Raw genomic sequence first — 17184 nt, 5'->3', positions numbered from 1 at the left:
GGATTGCTTAGGATTAGTAACAGAATTTTACTAAAAAAATTTGAATGATCAACACAGTTAGTGAAAAATGTTTCACTATTACAATTAACTTAAATAATTAAGACTATCAATCTGAGGTTACCTTTTCTCATTCCTTTGAGAGTTGTTTTGTGAGACAAAAAATACAAAATGTTTTCAATCAATGCAGTTATATACTGTGAGATTTCTTTTGATGTCAAGTTTTTGCTAGTTTGATTCTCAGCAAGCCAATTCTGAAAACAGATTTATTCTGTTTGTTTTGCTTGTATACAATCGGACCATATCATTTGAGAAGTGATGACATGCCATTGTAGTACACCCTTGACAATACTGGTGAGATGTCTGGTATTTGTGTCCAATAACATTTTTGACTCTGTCTGTAGAAATTGTCATTTGTAACTATGAACCAGGAGACTATGAACAGTCAATCTCGTATAATGACGTTTCTTTTTTTATCTTTTTGTCTAAAAACTGAACAGTGATGTCACATCTTTTATGGTTGTCAGTGTTGCAATGTCACTAGGCATTGAGAATATCATCTAACAAGATGTGTTGATAGCCAATCAGAAGATAGCTTACAATATATCCACCACCAATCAAATCAAAGCTACAAAAATAAATTATAACAAGTTATAATTATAATAACACACAGTGATTCTACAGTAAGTGGTCACCCTATCCCCAGTGTAAAAGTCACCAATATTGCATAGACAGTGTTACTACGATGCAAAGACTTATCCTTGGACAAAATTGTGGGGTCCAACAATGATATATAATTTGACCACTGGTCCAGACATGGACATGCTCAGTAAAATTGATTGTGTGTTAATTGATTAGGTACAAACAATTACTTGGATTTCAATTATAAACAGTTCTGTAAAGATGCAGATTACTGCAAGATAATTATACTAAGTTCAATTTTCTTTGCATCTTGTCATTCTGTCACAAGGAATTGTCTTTGCATCATACTGTGTGATGGCAAACTGGTCTACAATTGCTGGCAGCGTTCTTTATTATAGCATCTACAAGGCAGCTAGTCTAGTACTGTATACTAGCTAAGTGCTGTGTTAGATTAGAACACAGTTCATACTTGTTTTGGATAGCCGGGATAAAGAGGGTGCCGGCGGGGGTTTTCTTTCAAAAGTAGGACTTGTGGAGCCACTTTCCTCGGGCGGACCTGTTAGATTGGGGTAGAACTTTACAAGTTATAGCAACAACATGCAACAATCAGTACAGCATAGGACACAGGGATAACATGCTAGGTATGAATTACAATATTTAAATGAGCATAACAATGTATGGAGTCGTATTAGATGCAAATTTTAATAAAGTTAAATTTCATGTAAATATAATTCAAAATATGATTGAAATTTCTATGTTATTGTGAGTATAAATATAATACTCAGATATTTGACTAGTAAAAATTAATGGGAATGTTATATGCCGAGTTTTGAATAATTATTAATTGATGTTAAGTTTGGTTAATTTGTTAATTCTTGGTTATATGGGTAAGCTGGCTTTTTTTGGTAAGAGTATGTCTATCTGATGAACATTAGTGATGTGATCACTAGCATGTCATGAAAATCACATCTATCGATAACTCTGTTTGGTGTCAAAAGTTTGGAAAAATACTACTAGGGATTTCTGCTGAAACAAAGCATGGAAGATTGCTGGACAGGACCACTTGGACAACTCCTAATATCAATGGATTGATGAAAGATTCATTGGTAGAGAGACATGTATGTAGAAGTTTGTACCATACATATACAATGCTAATAAATACACAATACAATACTTAGACCATAAATACACAATACTAACTTGGACAATCTCATAAGGGAGTAACGTGCATCAAGGTGGAATGTAAAGTACAACATTGTCATTGTAGAAAGTATGTAATTATCTGCATGGGGTGAAATTTGTCGAAGTTGAAAACGTCTTGTATCTTCCATACATTAATCAATCTATGCTTCTAGTTCTGTTTGTTTTTTCGCCAAACAACAACACTTAATTGTTGACTGTATCTAGTTCCAGATATAAGATCTGTGCATTGGATAAAATATTATGGTATACTAACTAGCTTAGCCCACTGTTCTTGTATTGCATGAATAACCCCTCCCCTTCCCCTTCATTTCTCTTAATGTATAATTAAGATTGTTCAAACTATTTTACATGTCAAACTTACCTGGAATAGCTTGTCTTCGTTTGATCTGTCCTCTCTGTACCTGTCTGGCTCTAGTACCAAAGCCAAGAGATTGTAGAGATTCAGTGATGTAACGTTGTGCTGGAGATACACATAACATCACTAATAATTTGGACTCTCCACCTGTACAGGTATAAATCATATATTTACATTAGTAGTATGAGAATGAATGTTTTTAGCATCTAAAACATAAAATATTGGCTACTTACAGAATAATTTTTTTTTTTCACAAATTTTTGAACTTCTGCCATCATTTCATTAGTAAATATGCAATGTATATCTTTTAAAACCTGACAGCTAGGCATAGTGCAAAGATTCTACAGACCTGGTAATGAAAAGTGAGAAATCCGGCAAAATGCACCGTCAAGCTATCCCAAACAGAACACCATCTGATTTTAATGGTGACACTCATAAAGTGATTCAGGAACTCAAATAGGGTCATCTTGGATCATGTCTTAAAATCAAGATGGCAAAGAAGATACTTCCAAAAATTGCATCAAAATATTGAATCAATCATTTATAAATCAACTGATATTATTATCATAATGCATCAATAACGGTATCATATTTTACGTCAACTGTTTACAGATATTGTCAAGCGGACAGGATGCTATAGAAAATAAATTTTGACTTTTAAAATTCTGAGATTGTAAAAAATAATGTTCTTACCAATAGAATCCTGTAGTAGATGAGTCAATCTACTATTTCTATAAGGTACATGTGATCTATGTTCTGCCAAGGCACCCAATACATCAGCCAAGGCACACAGACTCTTGTTGATAAACTGAGTTTCTCTCAGAGCTGCTCCAGTAACACCTGACATACCTATAATAGATAAATATATCAGAAAACTTTTAACGAATTATTTTTTACATTCATGTCTGAATGGAAAAATTAGATAAAAACATAGAAATAATTGAAAAAAGTTTGTCATCAATTTTCTAAACACTGGGAAAAAGAGATGTTGAATTTCTGAATTGTGTTTGATTTAAAAAGTATTCAGTTATCTCAAATTTGTTTTTCTGAACTGTGTAGAAAATCTGTTTTGTATTTAAATCTAAAATTGGTTATAAAAACATTTTACAAGGTGACAGTGAACTTGACTTGAACAATACATTCAGACCCATGTAGTTGAAATTCAGTTTTATATCTGGTACCTTGCCCACACATGTAAGTAAATTACATTTTAATAGCTTGGACCTCATATGAACTTACCAACACATACATTCAGACCCAGCCCAGATCTACAGCTGAAGGCGACAAAGAACTTGATTTTCGGTGAACTTACAAACACATTCAGAGCCAGTCAAATCTATATGCTGTAGTTTAGTTTTCAAATTGCCAACAAACTCTGGAAGGCAAGAGTGAGTTTGACCTTTAAGTGAACTTACCAACACATTCAGATCCTGCCAAATCCACCAGCTGTAGTTTAGTTTTCACATTGCCAACACACTCCATCATTCTGGAAGGAGATGGTGATCTGGATCTCATCATATCTCTAATACTACCACTGCTACTACTAAAGGATGAGTTCAGACTCTTCACATTGGGAAGTTGACGTCTTCTCTCTCTACTGGGTTGATATCCCTGGGGAACTGTTATCAAAGAAATTATCGAAAAAGTAAATATTGGTATACAGTTACAATCATTGACAGTTTCTTCTTATATATAACTGCATGCAAAAATTCTGTAGAATCTGGTTAAATCTTGGTAAAATAGAGAAAAGTATGAGCAATATGAAAAATAACATAAAATATAAAAATGGGCTAAAAATATTCTCAGTTGCAGAGTTGAACAAAATAGTTATTTTTTACCAGCAAAGACATCTGTAGGTGATCCAGTTCTTGATGATGTTGGTGTAGATGGTGGAACCTCCATGACAGGAGTGGTAACAGTTAGAGTAACCACTAGATGAGATCTACTGGAGTGTTCATGTATAAGGGTAGCATCAGTACATCTATGTACCATACCATACTGGACTAACGCTACCACTTCATCAGCACTGTGGACTTTCCTGTCAAAGACAATAGCCATAAAACATTGTGAAAGATTGATAAAATAATATTCACATAAACAGAGCCGTCTAGGGATATTTTTAATATAAGGTCTACAGTTGTCATCATCAATGCTATCATTTTGATGTTTATGTGAAATGCAAGTTCATCGACATTTACATCACAATTTTTCAATTTAATTTCTTTCTATGCCAATAAATTCTTTTACACAGAGATTTCCTCTATCTACTTTGATCATTTGTGTCAGAGAAAACTGTTCTTATCAAATATGTTGTGTAAAACACAGACCCTCCACCAACTGGGTATGGCTAAAAAGAGTGTCTTTCTAAAAAGTGCCATGAGGAATACTGCCCTCTATAGACATACCGGATGAATGACTTTGTTTTTATACATACTTTTGCGAGAGTGATGGTACATTTCTGGATCCTTCATTGTCAGTGACAACATCATGTTTCATAGATCCAGGTCTTAGTAAATCATAGATATCATTATTGTAGACTTCACATACAGATACTTCTACAGAATGACTGCCTCTTGGCTTGTCATCAATCAACCTAGGTAAAAATAACAAATTTACATTAACTCAGAAATTTCAGACAAAGTACAATGAAAGTTCATCTGTGTTTGAAGCGTCAAGTAATAAAGGTAAGCATGTGAGCCTGATACAGATTCAAGGGACTTGGCAGGACTTTTTTTAACAATATGCATACATGTATACCAGTCCTGTAAACCAACTTTGAACTGCGGTCGATGCAGGTTCAAGCTTCCACACATTGTTGACACTTTTGTAATTTTCACTTATCTGAAAGGTTATGTGTATTGATTTAGAGTTGAAAAAATATGACATAGTGCTTTCACTAAGGTTATGAAACCCTGGCAACAGATGAGGTATAGAAGTTGCTATTGTACTCTTTTTTTTTGTACTTCTCTCAATATGTTTGATACTGCTAGCTATGCCACACACACACACACACACACACACATACATCTCATTACTGCCCCTTTGAGTATTATCAGTGATTGACTTACTTGAAGAGTTCCCTAGCAGCTCTAGGTACAACGCCGTCTTTATCACTGGGTTCTTTAGGCCCATAGTTGGCAATACTACGTTCAATGTAGTGAGGACCTAGCATTGTGTGAGTTTTACCACTGCCAGTCTGTCCATAGGCTGTGATGCATACATTGTATCTGAAATATACAAAGACACACACATCTTTGACATCATATATGAGACCATTGTTATTTTGATTTTACAGGTTCTGATTATTTGGTCATAATAGTAAAATACTTTGTAAATGTTGATTTGTATTTTTATTACATATTTAACTTTTCACTTGTCAATCATTATTAGTTACCATAGCAACCCAATTTACTTACCCATCCAGTAGTGAAGTCAGTAGCGGTTGTACTTCTTCAAATACCAACTCTTGAGTTTCAGTTGGAAAGTACACTCTGAAAGGTGAGATATACACTGAGTAAATAAAAACAAAAGGATTTCTATCTATGTTGTGTGAGGGGGTGACACCATGATTTTCAACAGCTGATAGTGAATGATAACAAACTCTTTGCAAAGTGAAAGGTTTGCAATATCTTGTTTCAAAATAATTTAAATTCCCAGCATACTTAAAACTGATAGTGATAAAATGTGATCAATCAATCAATAAATCAATCAATCAAAAGTACTTTTGAAGCACCAGACTCAAAAAGCCTAAGCTATTCAAAGCTTAAAGGCTCTCACTGCAAGGAACAGAACTTACTTTTCAAATTCAAACCCTTTGTTAGTTGCTGCATGTCCCTGTCTGCTGGATTTAACAAGTACATTTTCCTGGAATACAATGACAGAATCACAATCAAAATACAACAACAGAGACATTTATCCAACACAACCTGTGAATCCTCTGAATTTCTGACAGTTTGTCAATAAATAAAAGATAACCTAGTATACAGATCTATTATATACATGCAACCAACCATCTAACAAACATGTTTTCCCATAAACAATGACAGAATCAAAATCAAAACAAAACAACAGAGTTTATATCTCTGTGCACTAGCTATAATATAACTCTACTATAACTGGGCTATTATTTTTTTGATCAGATTAACCAACAATATATTCACTAAAAAATCTAAAAAAATACCAATAATTAGATATTGTACATGTCAATTAGAGGTCTATTTTATCTATGAGTAATATAGTAATAAGTTGGTGGGTAGTGATTTTTGGGTGTGGACCTAAAATCAAATTGATTGGATATGCTGCAATAGGGTATATGCACAGCTAAGCAAATACATTGTATGTTTACCCACAGGTGATTCAATATAGTATAGGGTGTACAATATTATGATGAAGTCATTATATATATAAAAAAAAAGATTCAAAAAATGTTCCAATTGCAGGTAATGCAGTTCAACTAGCAACATCTACAATCGCACTGAGCTTGTCAAAAGCTCACTATTAGACTACTACAAGTTATACTCTATAAACTATTAATACATTTGTACACAAATTTCTATATCTGGATTACACACAGGTCGAGTACACTGGATTATAGTCAGTCTTTTAGACCAGCTACAATTTGTAACACAGCAATTATATTTCTGTCATTTCAAATAATCCATTTTGGGATAACCATAAACATTTCAAGTCATAAACATTAGATAGGGCTATCCATAACGTAATAAGAACGATTCCGATTAAATCCAGTTCTACTCAGCACCTGTACAGAGTATTAATCACCAACTTTTTCATAAATTTATTGTGAAGCCATAAATATATCATTATTATAGATTTTACATGACAGAAAAGTTGGCAATACAAATTATTAAACTTTCCCATTTCTAAAAAATTAATCAGAGCTTACGAGTAGCTTTTCTCAAACTTTTGATAAATTTTGTTGTTTTGACGTAATCAATAACTGGTCAAGACGTGAATTTCAAAACAAGTGGATATCATGTACTTTCCCCTACTTAATTGATGGATTACACTTCAAAAATGTTTTCAAGAACTTTCTGATGAATTTGACGACCTTTTAAGATATGAATATGTCTAATGTAAATTAATTTGTTTTTATCATTCAAAATTCAGATAAATTAAACTCAGTACAATGGGGCTATCTACTGACTGAAACACCCAAGTCCAGATTTGGTTTAAAATACTGGGGATACAAACTCTTGTCAGGACGAGCTATATACATAAGGTTAGCTAAAAACAAAGTATAAATTCTATATAAGGCCTACAATTTTTTTTTTAGAATTGGTAGGTAGGTAGGTAGTGTGAATGTCTAGTTCAGGTAGTTATGTTTTCTGTTGTTTTCCATATGGTCTCTGTGTTATTGGTTTCTTCTCATCAGATGTACAGCCATTACAGATTGAAAGTCTTAGAACAGTTTTATATTGTCTTTTTAAGTTGATGTCACTTTCCACATCTACTATTTCTTGTGAGAATTCAAAATTTTCTTGATTTTATTTATCTTTCTCTCTCAAATAGATCAAAAAAGTTTAGGGTCCCGGTCGGCAATGAAAAACTATGTGGGGTTAGTTAACTGAAACCAAACAACAATTTTTTAGGCCTAATTCTTATGGCTCTGCTCCACTGATATGAAATTCTGGAAGTGAATCATATTGGACCTAGAAGTTGTTAGGGACTGAGCAATTAGCTATTCAATCTGGGTTTGAAACCTGACCGATGCTGACTAGGTTTTATAAAAAAAAATTCACCAGACCTGTATTATAAGCACAGCAATACTAAGTTTGACTCTGACAACACAGGTTTTCCCCAGGTACCCCCAGTTTCCTCCTGATTTAACTAAAATGCAGCAGGAAGCTACACAAGTGGTAACCAAATCTTAACTTCCGAATTTCATTTGGAGAGATAGAGATTTTTGTCAATGTACTACCTTACCCCCGGTACAAAGACACGTACCAGTACAAGATTATTTGGATTAGACTAGACTAGACTTCCTGATTAAATCAACAAAGTCTGACTAGGGATAATTTTGCTGTGTACTAAATACTTGGCTGATACAGCTATTCAAGTTAAACAATCCCTTTAAACTGTAATCCCCGTCTCTCTGTAAAATACACTGTCTTTATCTTACAATTTGCTTAATATTAAATTTGTCCTTTCTACATTCACACTAAATTCTCAGACCACATACTTACATCATCAACAACGTGGACCACTTGTTCTGATAAACTGCCAAGTCTGCAATGTACAAAAAATATCACAGAAAAAAAAATGAAATAAATAAATTAAATTTGAATCTCACTCCTTCAGGAAGCCAGCTCAGTCTGATTAAAATCTTACATAGGATTATACAGTTGGACTACTTTATATCTCTGACCAAATTGTTTGGTTGTCTAAGTTTCTATTATACCTCAGTCTGCTTACTTCGTATATTGTCATTTTGTTGTGATTTTAATTGTCCTGGGATTGGGAAGAGGCACTTGCTCCCAGAACAACAAAATGAAAAACAAATTAAAATATACGATGGAAATATGTGAGGTAAATAAATTGATCCATATTCCTAAATAAGATGTTAATCAGATTGAGTTTAGTTGTTTATATTTGATGTACTGCAAACAAAATTGAAAAGAATATCAGTCTCGTAGGTATTTCTAGGCCAGTAAGTTTTTCACACATTTCTACAATGTACTAAAATACATGCATACAATATAGGTTGTAGCATATCAATAACACTTATGCTGCAAATCTTATACCAAAGATTATTGAGTTCCAAAAATGGTATAAATCATTTCTCACACATTTATTTTATCACTAGAAGTTGTAAAGTCATTTGATTAGACGTTTCCTTTAAGGGAAATTAATCATGTAACCATTAACCACTGGCTCTGTTTGATACAAACCACGCAGAAACCCATAATTGCACATGGTACACTTTAAGACATCAAGATTGAGTGAATACAGTTTCAAGAAATTGTATGTAAATGAAATGAAGACATATGCTAGCATACAGAACATCAAATGCTGACATCAAAACATTAATGCCACTTGTGTGTCTACATCTAGTTGCAGTATGCCATTCTCACAAAGCAGAGCTTATTTTTCTTCTGTGATCCAGGGTATGTGCATGACGTAGTATGTATGTCAAGACAATCTGATTGGTTGTAATGATGATTTGCATATAGCAACTAAATTAAATATTCATATTAAATAATACTTTTGTTTATGATTGAAACCACAGCATCTTGATGGTGCATCTAGGACCGTGCTTTAAATGAGGTATTGTGGTTTACAATGTTGCAGCACCGTACGTATAAACGGTTTTCATTTAAACAAAACGTAGCAAGAAATTTGGATGTGTTCTTGCTATCTTAAAGTGTAGAATGTGTAGGGTTTTTTATTTTTTGTTTTCTAACATCCAATACAACTGCAAACTAAAAGAATGCACTACAGAACACACAAGAATTAGAAAAGAAAAAGGAGTGAGGACCTGTTAACTTAATTAATTAAAGTAATACACAGGACTGACAATTATACTTACAATGAATAAAATATTAATGTAACAATATTTTGCATAGAAAGATGCATGTGGTGAAAAAACAAAGCAAAAAAACCAACAAATTAATTACATCACTAAAACTAATCCCTGCTCAGATGAAAAGCCACTTGTATGACTTACTTACAGTAATGTAAGGATTACAAAGTTAATGATTGCCATTTTGGCTCTAGGGCTCCTCTGCGAGCAAATTTAATTTCTATAACACTAACACTTTTGAGATAACTTATAAATGATTCAAAATTGGTGTCTGGGCACCTATAAGCTTTATACAAAAAATAAATGCCCAAAATGATAAGATGATCTAAATTGAAGTTCTATAACACAAATGGTAAGCTTACCAATAATCACATCTGATATAGACAAATGAATCTCAGGAACAAAATGAAGGAGTGAAATGAACTTGTCCCAAAAAGCTGTTATTAGCTGCAGGACACTCCTATAATGTATACATATGGATCCTGCTCATCAGGTTAGAACTCACACTGACTATATGCTCCAAACATTTTAAAAATTTGTAATCAGATTATCAAAAACTCTTGCATATACACAAATAATTGCAAGCTATAGCTCAAATATTCCAACCTCTGACTCACAGAGAATAAATACATTGTATGTCATCAACTACAGCTACATCCATAAATTCTACTCATTATGATTCCTTTGATAACTATACCACCCATGACCAGATATACTGCTTTTATCTCTCATAAATATATTTACGTGATGTGTTTGACACAAAGGAAGGAACTCTTTTGTATTTGATGTGAACGTTGTTAGGTTAATAGAAACTACGACATTGGTCATAATTTTTTTTACTTTATGTGCTCATAGTGGTTTCTATGACTGGAAATATAGCACGTGATTTCTCAGGATACTTTTAATGGTCTGGTTTCTAGCCCCTTGGGTAATTCTGTTTGTAACTTTAAAAAAAAAGCTGCACATTGCACTAAAAACATTCATAAGAGCTTATTTCCCTCAGCTATTAGTGTGCATCTAATAAATATTCATGTCTGCTAAGACCTATGATGCAATGGTGTTCAACTAAGAGAACAATAAAGAGATTCAATTTGGTGTTTCTTGGCAACCAAGTAAAAATCATGTGATGTGAAGTCATGAAATTACTCTCTAGAACCCAAGGCCAAAGTTTATGAAAATGGCATTCCCCTTGTCACTAACATCAAATATTCTGACAAAAACTTACTTTCCAAGTGTACTGACATCATCACTACCTGTATCATACGGCATCAAAGGGCGGATACGACAATGAACGCGGATATTTCCACGAAGTTCCTACAGGAAGAAAAAAGAGAGAAAGCATGTCTAAATTATAAACTAACATTAGCACTTAAATAGTATTAACACTGCAAAACATGCTAAAGGTGTGATAGTGAAACACCTCTAGCACCACTTAACAGGATGAACTATTTCCTGACTCACTCAGTAACCCCTTTATTTGTCTGGATATTTTGAACAAATCTCTTCGAGCCTGGAAATAAATTGTCAGTGAATTCAGAGCAAGGACAGATTGATATTCACACAGTCATGTATCAACAGCAGGTTATGTCCTTGTAACTTGTAAAAGTGTATGCATATATACAATGGCCAGGGCTGGCAGCAAAAGTAATCAATTTTGTTTTTTGAGGAAGGCATGTACGTATAGTCTCTAATATAGAAAAGTATGTCATGTCATACCACCCTAACCCGGTTTCTGTTTCACAACACAAAGGCACCAGGTATCTGATATAGTGGCACAACATGTGATATCTTACAGACTATCAGACAGGTTGTGGCAAGTACGTGTATGCACAGAAACTGATGTATCTGAGCATGCAACATACATGAGAGATGTTCAGCAGCACCTCTCGTACAACAATTTGTGTAGTGAGAGTGAGGAGATGGAGGATGTCATACAGGGTGGCATGGCACCACTAGAATGGATTCTGCTGCACTTGCAAAAACATATTTTCCCAAAATTAAGATATGACTTGAGATTAAGAAGAGCAATCTCAGACAGTACTGCTACTTTGAGGTTTAAGGTAAACAACATGTAAATTCAGTTTGGTGAGTGTGTTTTAGTTGTTTTTTCTTTCTATCTGTTCTACAGTATAGCCAGGGGCAAAGGTATCTGTTTTGCCAAGTATAAGTACAGATAAGGATCATTACTTTCTTGTCTGTGATATAAGCTGGGGTTATGGATTTTTGAATACAAATAACAGTCTTTGTTGGCCTATACATCAACCATAAAATAATAACATTCTCTATTTCCTGTTTACTGCACCTTGTTCAATAAAAAAATAATGCTCACTGATCCTCATCCATAAAAATAAGAATTATTTCCTGTTTACAGCACCTGTTCAACGTCATACATTTCCCCCTAGCGTTTAATATCACTACAGTCTTGATTATTTTGTGTCTGTGACGATAAAACAGAACAAGTCATACATCCTATATTATGTATTAAATCTATTAACTTTGACATTTTAGATCAAAGATCAATACAAATTCACTTAATTCGTGTATGAGATTGATGACAGGCAGAGCTTTCTTTGACATCATTAGATGTACGTAATGAATGTTATCATAGAATTCTACTACTGTTACATCAAAAAGCACTTTCCAGCTATACATCTAGTATAATGTATACATAAAGTAAAATACAGCTTACAAAATGTACATCATGCCTTCAAAAACAGCAATTTCAACTTAATTTTCCTCTCTTTAGAGTTTATTCGAGATATCTGAGGTATTACAGAATGGTGTAATAGTTAATTGGAAATTAATTCAATTATATGGACATTAAAGGCTGTATCGTATGCAAGGTGTGTGGTATAATACCCTTTTTGAGTGATTGTGTCGCTAAGGATAGTATTTTCTTTTTTAAGTTTATACTATTTTTTTTTCAGTTCAAATTTAAGTTTTCACCTCTAGTTTTCCTACTTCTTGTTTTAGTAATACATGTACTGTAGTATAGGTCAGTCATAAAGTCTTCAATACAAATAAGTCATAAGCTAAGGGGGCTTGTAGTCTTAGTTTCTATACAATGTGTTATGATTACTATCATCATCTCCACTCATGTATAGGGAAACTCCTTAATTCTAACACAAAAATCTGTGATACCCCTGCTGGGCAAAGATGGGTAAATGAGGCATGTCTGCAGTAGTCCATTACAACTTGACAGGCAGTTGCAATTGGTTAGTTCCTTTAGACAATTACTCATTAACCGAACTCTACCTCTCCATTCTGAAACTAAAATCATGCAGGGACACAATAACATCATCACGTTTATATGAATACAGGCATGGTTAGCACAGATTTCTGTGTTCGAATGACTTTCACCTACATGTATACGTGAGTGGAAATGATGGTAATATTCATAACACGTCATATAGGAACTAGACTAAGGGGCTTGTACCACCTTATCATAAGCTACATGTACGGTACATACAAATCTAAATTAAGTAAAATCCATAACCCCAGGAAGAAATTCTTGTATGTCACAGTTTTACTTAAAGCAACTTCACTTAATTAATTTTTCCCTAACCTACCCATCCCTGTTGTTCTACATACAAAGCTAACTCCCTAGTAAACTTGAATGCAAATTGTTCAATGCTTACAATGATGACAAAAGATGGACTTCTGATGCAATCTGACAGAAAAAAAGACTCTGCTAAAGGGAAAAACACTCTAATTTTCAGACACTTTTTTTAAACAGAATTATCATATTGAGTAATTGTATTAATTATTGAATAGCTGTTTTTACACTGTACCATAATTTTTATGATTTGTACTATTGTCTGACTTGCAATCAACAATTCATCATTATGTTGTATGTGAAGTATTAGATATTTTATATCTTGGTGTGAATACAAGTCGTTCAATAAAACATTACATGATGAATATTGCTACCTTCATTTGTCATATATGGTATATAGTTGTATGTCAGTAGTTTGACCAACAGAATAATCAGTTTTTTTACTAAAAGTATTGACAGAAATAGACCTCATTTCATTTCGAAAACTAGCAGATACAATGATTGTATTTTCCCTTTAGATTCAAGTTTTGTCAACTTTTTAACCACTCCACTAGCTGCAACTGTGTTTTTAACAAATGTTTTGTTAGATATAATGACTTAATTTGTACACCCTGAACAGTACTGCATCACCTTTGCATAAACATTTTAATTTTTTTTTTGTAGCTGACACAATAAATCAGTTGATCAAGTCAAACTGATTTTATGGGTCCCCAAAAGTCCACCCTCAAAAACAATCATGATTTCAACCTGTTTCTATACTACTTATGGATAATATCGACCACTGAGTAACATGTACAATGTCTAATTATTGGTATTTTAACAATTTTCAGTGAATATATTATGGTTGTCTAATTAAAAAATGATACTCCAGTTACAACTAGTACAGTTTTACCATGGTGACAGATTCAAAATCAAGTTTTTGTTCAAGATTTAAACTTGTCACTACATTACCTACGGATAATATTGACCATTAATTAACAGACTGTCTTTTTGAAGGTACTTGATGAAAATATTTGTGTGTGTGTGTGTGTGTGTAGGGGGGGGGGGGGGTTAAGTGATGAAAATATCCCAGTTGCTAATAGTGCAGGCTTCAAAATCAAAATATATGAAATGGACTTTCAAGTGATTCTAAGACATGTACATGCATGGCCTGTTTACGGTAAACTAGTGTTACCTCTCATATATTCCACTGGAATGTGAGAGATAACGAAATAACACTAGAGTAACTAAACCAGGCTAGTACATCCTGATACAATATATCAAAGTAGACAAAAATACTGACATATAAAGTCTGACACAGATTTTTGTCTTCAAGGTTAAGGAACAACTGTAGAATCATTGAAGAATTACAAAAACAGCAAAAAGTATTTTGTTTAATAAATCATTGCAAAAAATACAATCCATTCACTAGCATACTAAATTGTATTAGAATGAAAAAAAAAAACACTCGTCTTTTGGCTCACTGGCAAATAAAGATTTGCTTTTTAAAACATTACATCATTAAAGCTTAATCGACATGGCTGCAAACTGTGAGTCATTCACTGAGATGGCGTTTTCCTTTGTTTGTCTCTAGAGATTGAAATCACACAACACTCAGTGTCTTGGATGAAAATCTAAGTTGACAACTTTACGGTGTGCACAGCTACTGAAGTAACTTAGAATGAATTTTTTATTATCAGCCTACATGACATGTTTTCCAAAGTTTCAACTCTTTTCCTTGCTTAATATATAGTTGTAACTCTACCAAAGTGTAGAATAATTAATCATTATTATATAGTATTATATTCAATCCCAATTACGGCCCCCTTATGGAGAGTACTCCACAACTTTCTGACCATGCACGTACTTTTGAAAAATTGCCAATTTTTGACTGACGAGTCAAGGGTGGCAAAGTACATCACAGGAAATGCATCGTCATAAACCACAGCCAATTTTTTACACTTTACAGCACTGTCCAAGACATACCATCAAGAGGATATTTTACAGTGTCACACAAGAAATATCAGCTCTGGATTGTGAGAATAAAGAAATGAGAATTTCCCACACTATTGCTCCCTGCCCTGTATTAACCAAGTTGATACACCACTGACGCACACAATTTCTAGTGACGCACCAGAATTTGGATTTCCCCTATCTCTTACTATGTGGTGACTCAGTGTCACAAGAAATGTCAGTTTTTATCATTTTGACTCACATCAACAAAATTTGGCTATCATTAGAACACTGTATATACATGTACATCCAATATCAAACACACTCAGCCCCTATGGTGTAATCCCAAACTTTCCAGACTTAGAAAGAATAAGAAAATAAGTTTTCGACTTGTCTCAAAGGTGGCAAATTGCTTACCATAAGAAGTAAGAAATTTTCATCAATAACTAATCATAACACAATTTAGGAGAAACAAGGGACTGGAAAGTGAACCAAAGTCATCTTATTTGATCAAGTCTGATGGAAGTTAAATCTAAAGGGCACCTATGGTTCTACCATGGGATTTACTATCAGTATATTTATTACGTCATCTTCTACACAAAACTCACACAATCTACTCACTAAAATATTGAATCTACTTTCGGTTGTAATAGTTGAATGCAGTTAGTTTTAATATGGTGTAAAGGCAATGCTAGTATCTGGGTGAAGTACACATGGCATACAGTTAGATTGTTATTCCCCAGTATTTTTCTTCGTTCAGCCAAGGAAAAAAAGAGTTACCTATTTAAAAAATGGGGCCTTTGTCACTACAAGTCACTAGGTGAGTGGTGACAACCCTTAGGTCAAAAGTATTTTCGGCTGAATGAAAATTTTTTTTGGAGAATAACATAATTATACCAGCGCCAGTAATATCAAAGAAAAATCGGGGAAGATAATGGCAATTTTGAACGTTTTGACTCATATTTTGAACACAGCAGAACTAGTAACGTAGACATATGCTGTATTGGTATAGATACACATTGTCGTGACATAGAACGACTATACTATATTATTCCATATTTTCTGTTCAACAATGTATATGGTATAAGAGTGAATATACATTTATCTGTAATTGAATGAATTTAGGGTAGATCTAGAATGTATCTTCAACTCTTGGGGACAAATTTCACTGAAAATCAAAAGTTCTTGAAAATCTCTCCAAACTTTACCATATGAAAGATTGTTACTGGTACTTTTTTGAAATAATTATTAAATAAAAGAAATTTAGTTATTCACTGTATTGTTGTCAAGGAATTTTCAATCTTTTATTTTCCCATTGAGTTGTCACAATATACTCACTTGTTATATTGGATTCTAAAAAGACTATAAATTTGGCATCATTTTGACATCTCATTCTGTTTTGAAAAAATTTATGCTGACCCAAATCAAATTTGTTGTTGTTGCTGTTATTTTAACTGAGAATAGATTGGAATTTTCTTGAACAAAGTAACAGCAATATTTCTCAGAGTTTATTTCCAAGATGCAGTCTACATTTAATACCGTGTAAAGTCAACACTTGGTATCTGGGTGAAGTACACTCAAGTATATATTCATTACACCGTCATTAACCACTTCAAACTGCAGGCTTGTAATATCAGAAATTGACTGAACATGCAAACATGGAGAAATTGTAGTTTGCATCTAGTAGGGTACGTTGGCCATACCACTTTGATACATGGAAATCATAGGTGTTGTATAAATTAAGTACACTCTGCCTCCAGCAGGCCATCCTTTTGGACAAATGGATCTGAATTAATAGAGTGAAAACATGTCAATCCACAAACTGCTCGGATTATACTTAATTGGTCAAAGTCTTCTAGTAGTGATTGGGGACTGATTACAAATTATATTTAGTGGTTTCCATGGTAACTGAAGGTACTAGAGTTCAATAAATGACAATTTAGTGATCTTTGGCAGATT

At 33.5% G+C, this 17184-nt stretch overlaps 1 protein-coding gene across 3 annotated transcripts in view; it reads right to left on the bottom strand.

The window, feature by feature from the left end:
• The window catches only part of LOC144432609 (kinesin-like protein KIF25), a 142498-nt gene that overhangs the window by 6842 nt on the left and 118472 nt on the right, over positions 1–17184 (bottom strand). For all 3 annotated transcript variants that reach the window (XM_078120862.1, XM_078120864.1, XM_078120863.1), the window contains exons 6-15: positions 10963–11051; positions 8401–8443; positions 5994–6061; positions 5614–5688; positions 5266–5424; positions 4632–4790; positions 4036–4235; positions 3613–3816; positions 2891–3046; positions 2204–2344 (exon numbers count right to left, since the gene is read on the bottom strand). In XM_078120862.1, the coding sequence (XP_077976988.1) occupies positions 2204–2344; positions 2891–3046; positions 3613–3816; positions 4036–4235; positions 4632–4790; positions 5266–5424; positions 5614–5688; positions 5994–6061; positions 8401–8443; positions 10963–11051 (1294 nt within the window). The remainder of the gene's footprint in view (positions 1–2203; positions 2345–2890; positions 3047–3612; positions 3817–4035; positions 4236–4631; positions 4791–5265; positions 5425–5613; positions 5689–5993; positions 6062–8400; positions 8444–10962; positions 11052–17184) is intronic.

Source organism: Glandiceps talaboti, chromosome 3 (assembly GCF_964340395.1).
Source record: "Glandiceps talaboti chromosome 3, keGlaTala1.1, whole genome shotgun sequence".
In the NCBI taxonomy this organism is placed as follows: domain Eukaryota; kingdom Metazoa; phylum Hemichordata; class Enteropneusta; family Spengelidae; genus Glandiceps; species Glandiceps talaboti.
The sequence above is the reverse complement of the archived record's forward strand: the minus strand, read 5'-3'. Positions and strand labels throughout refer to the sequence as shown.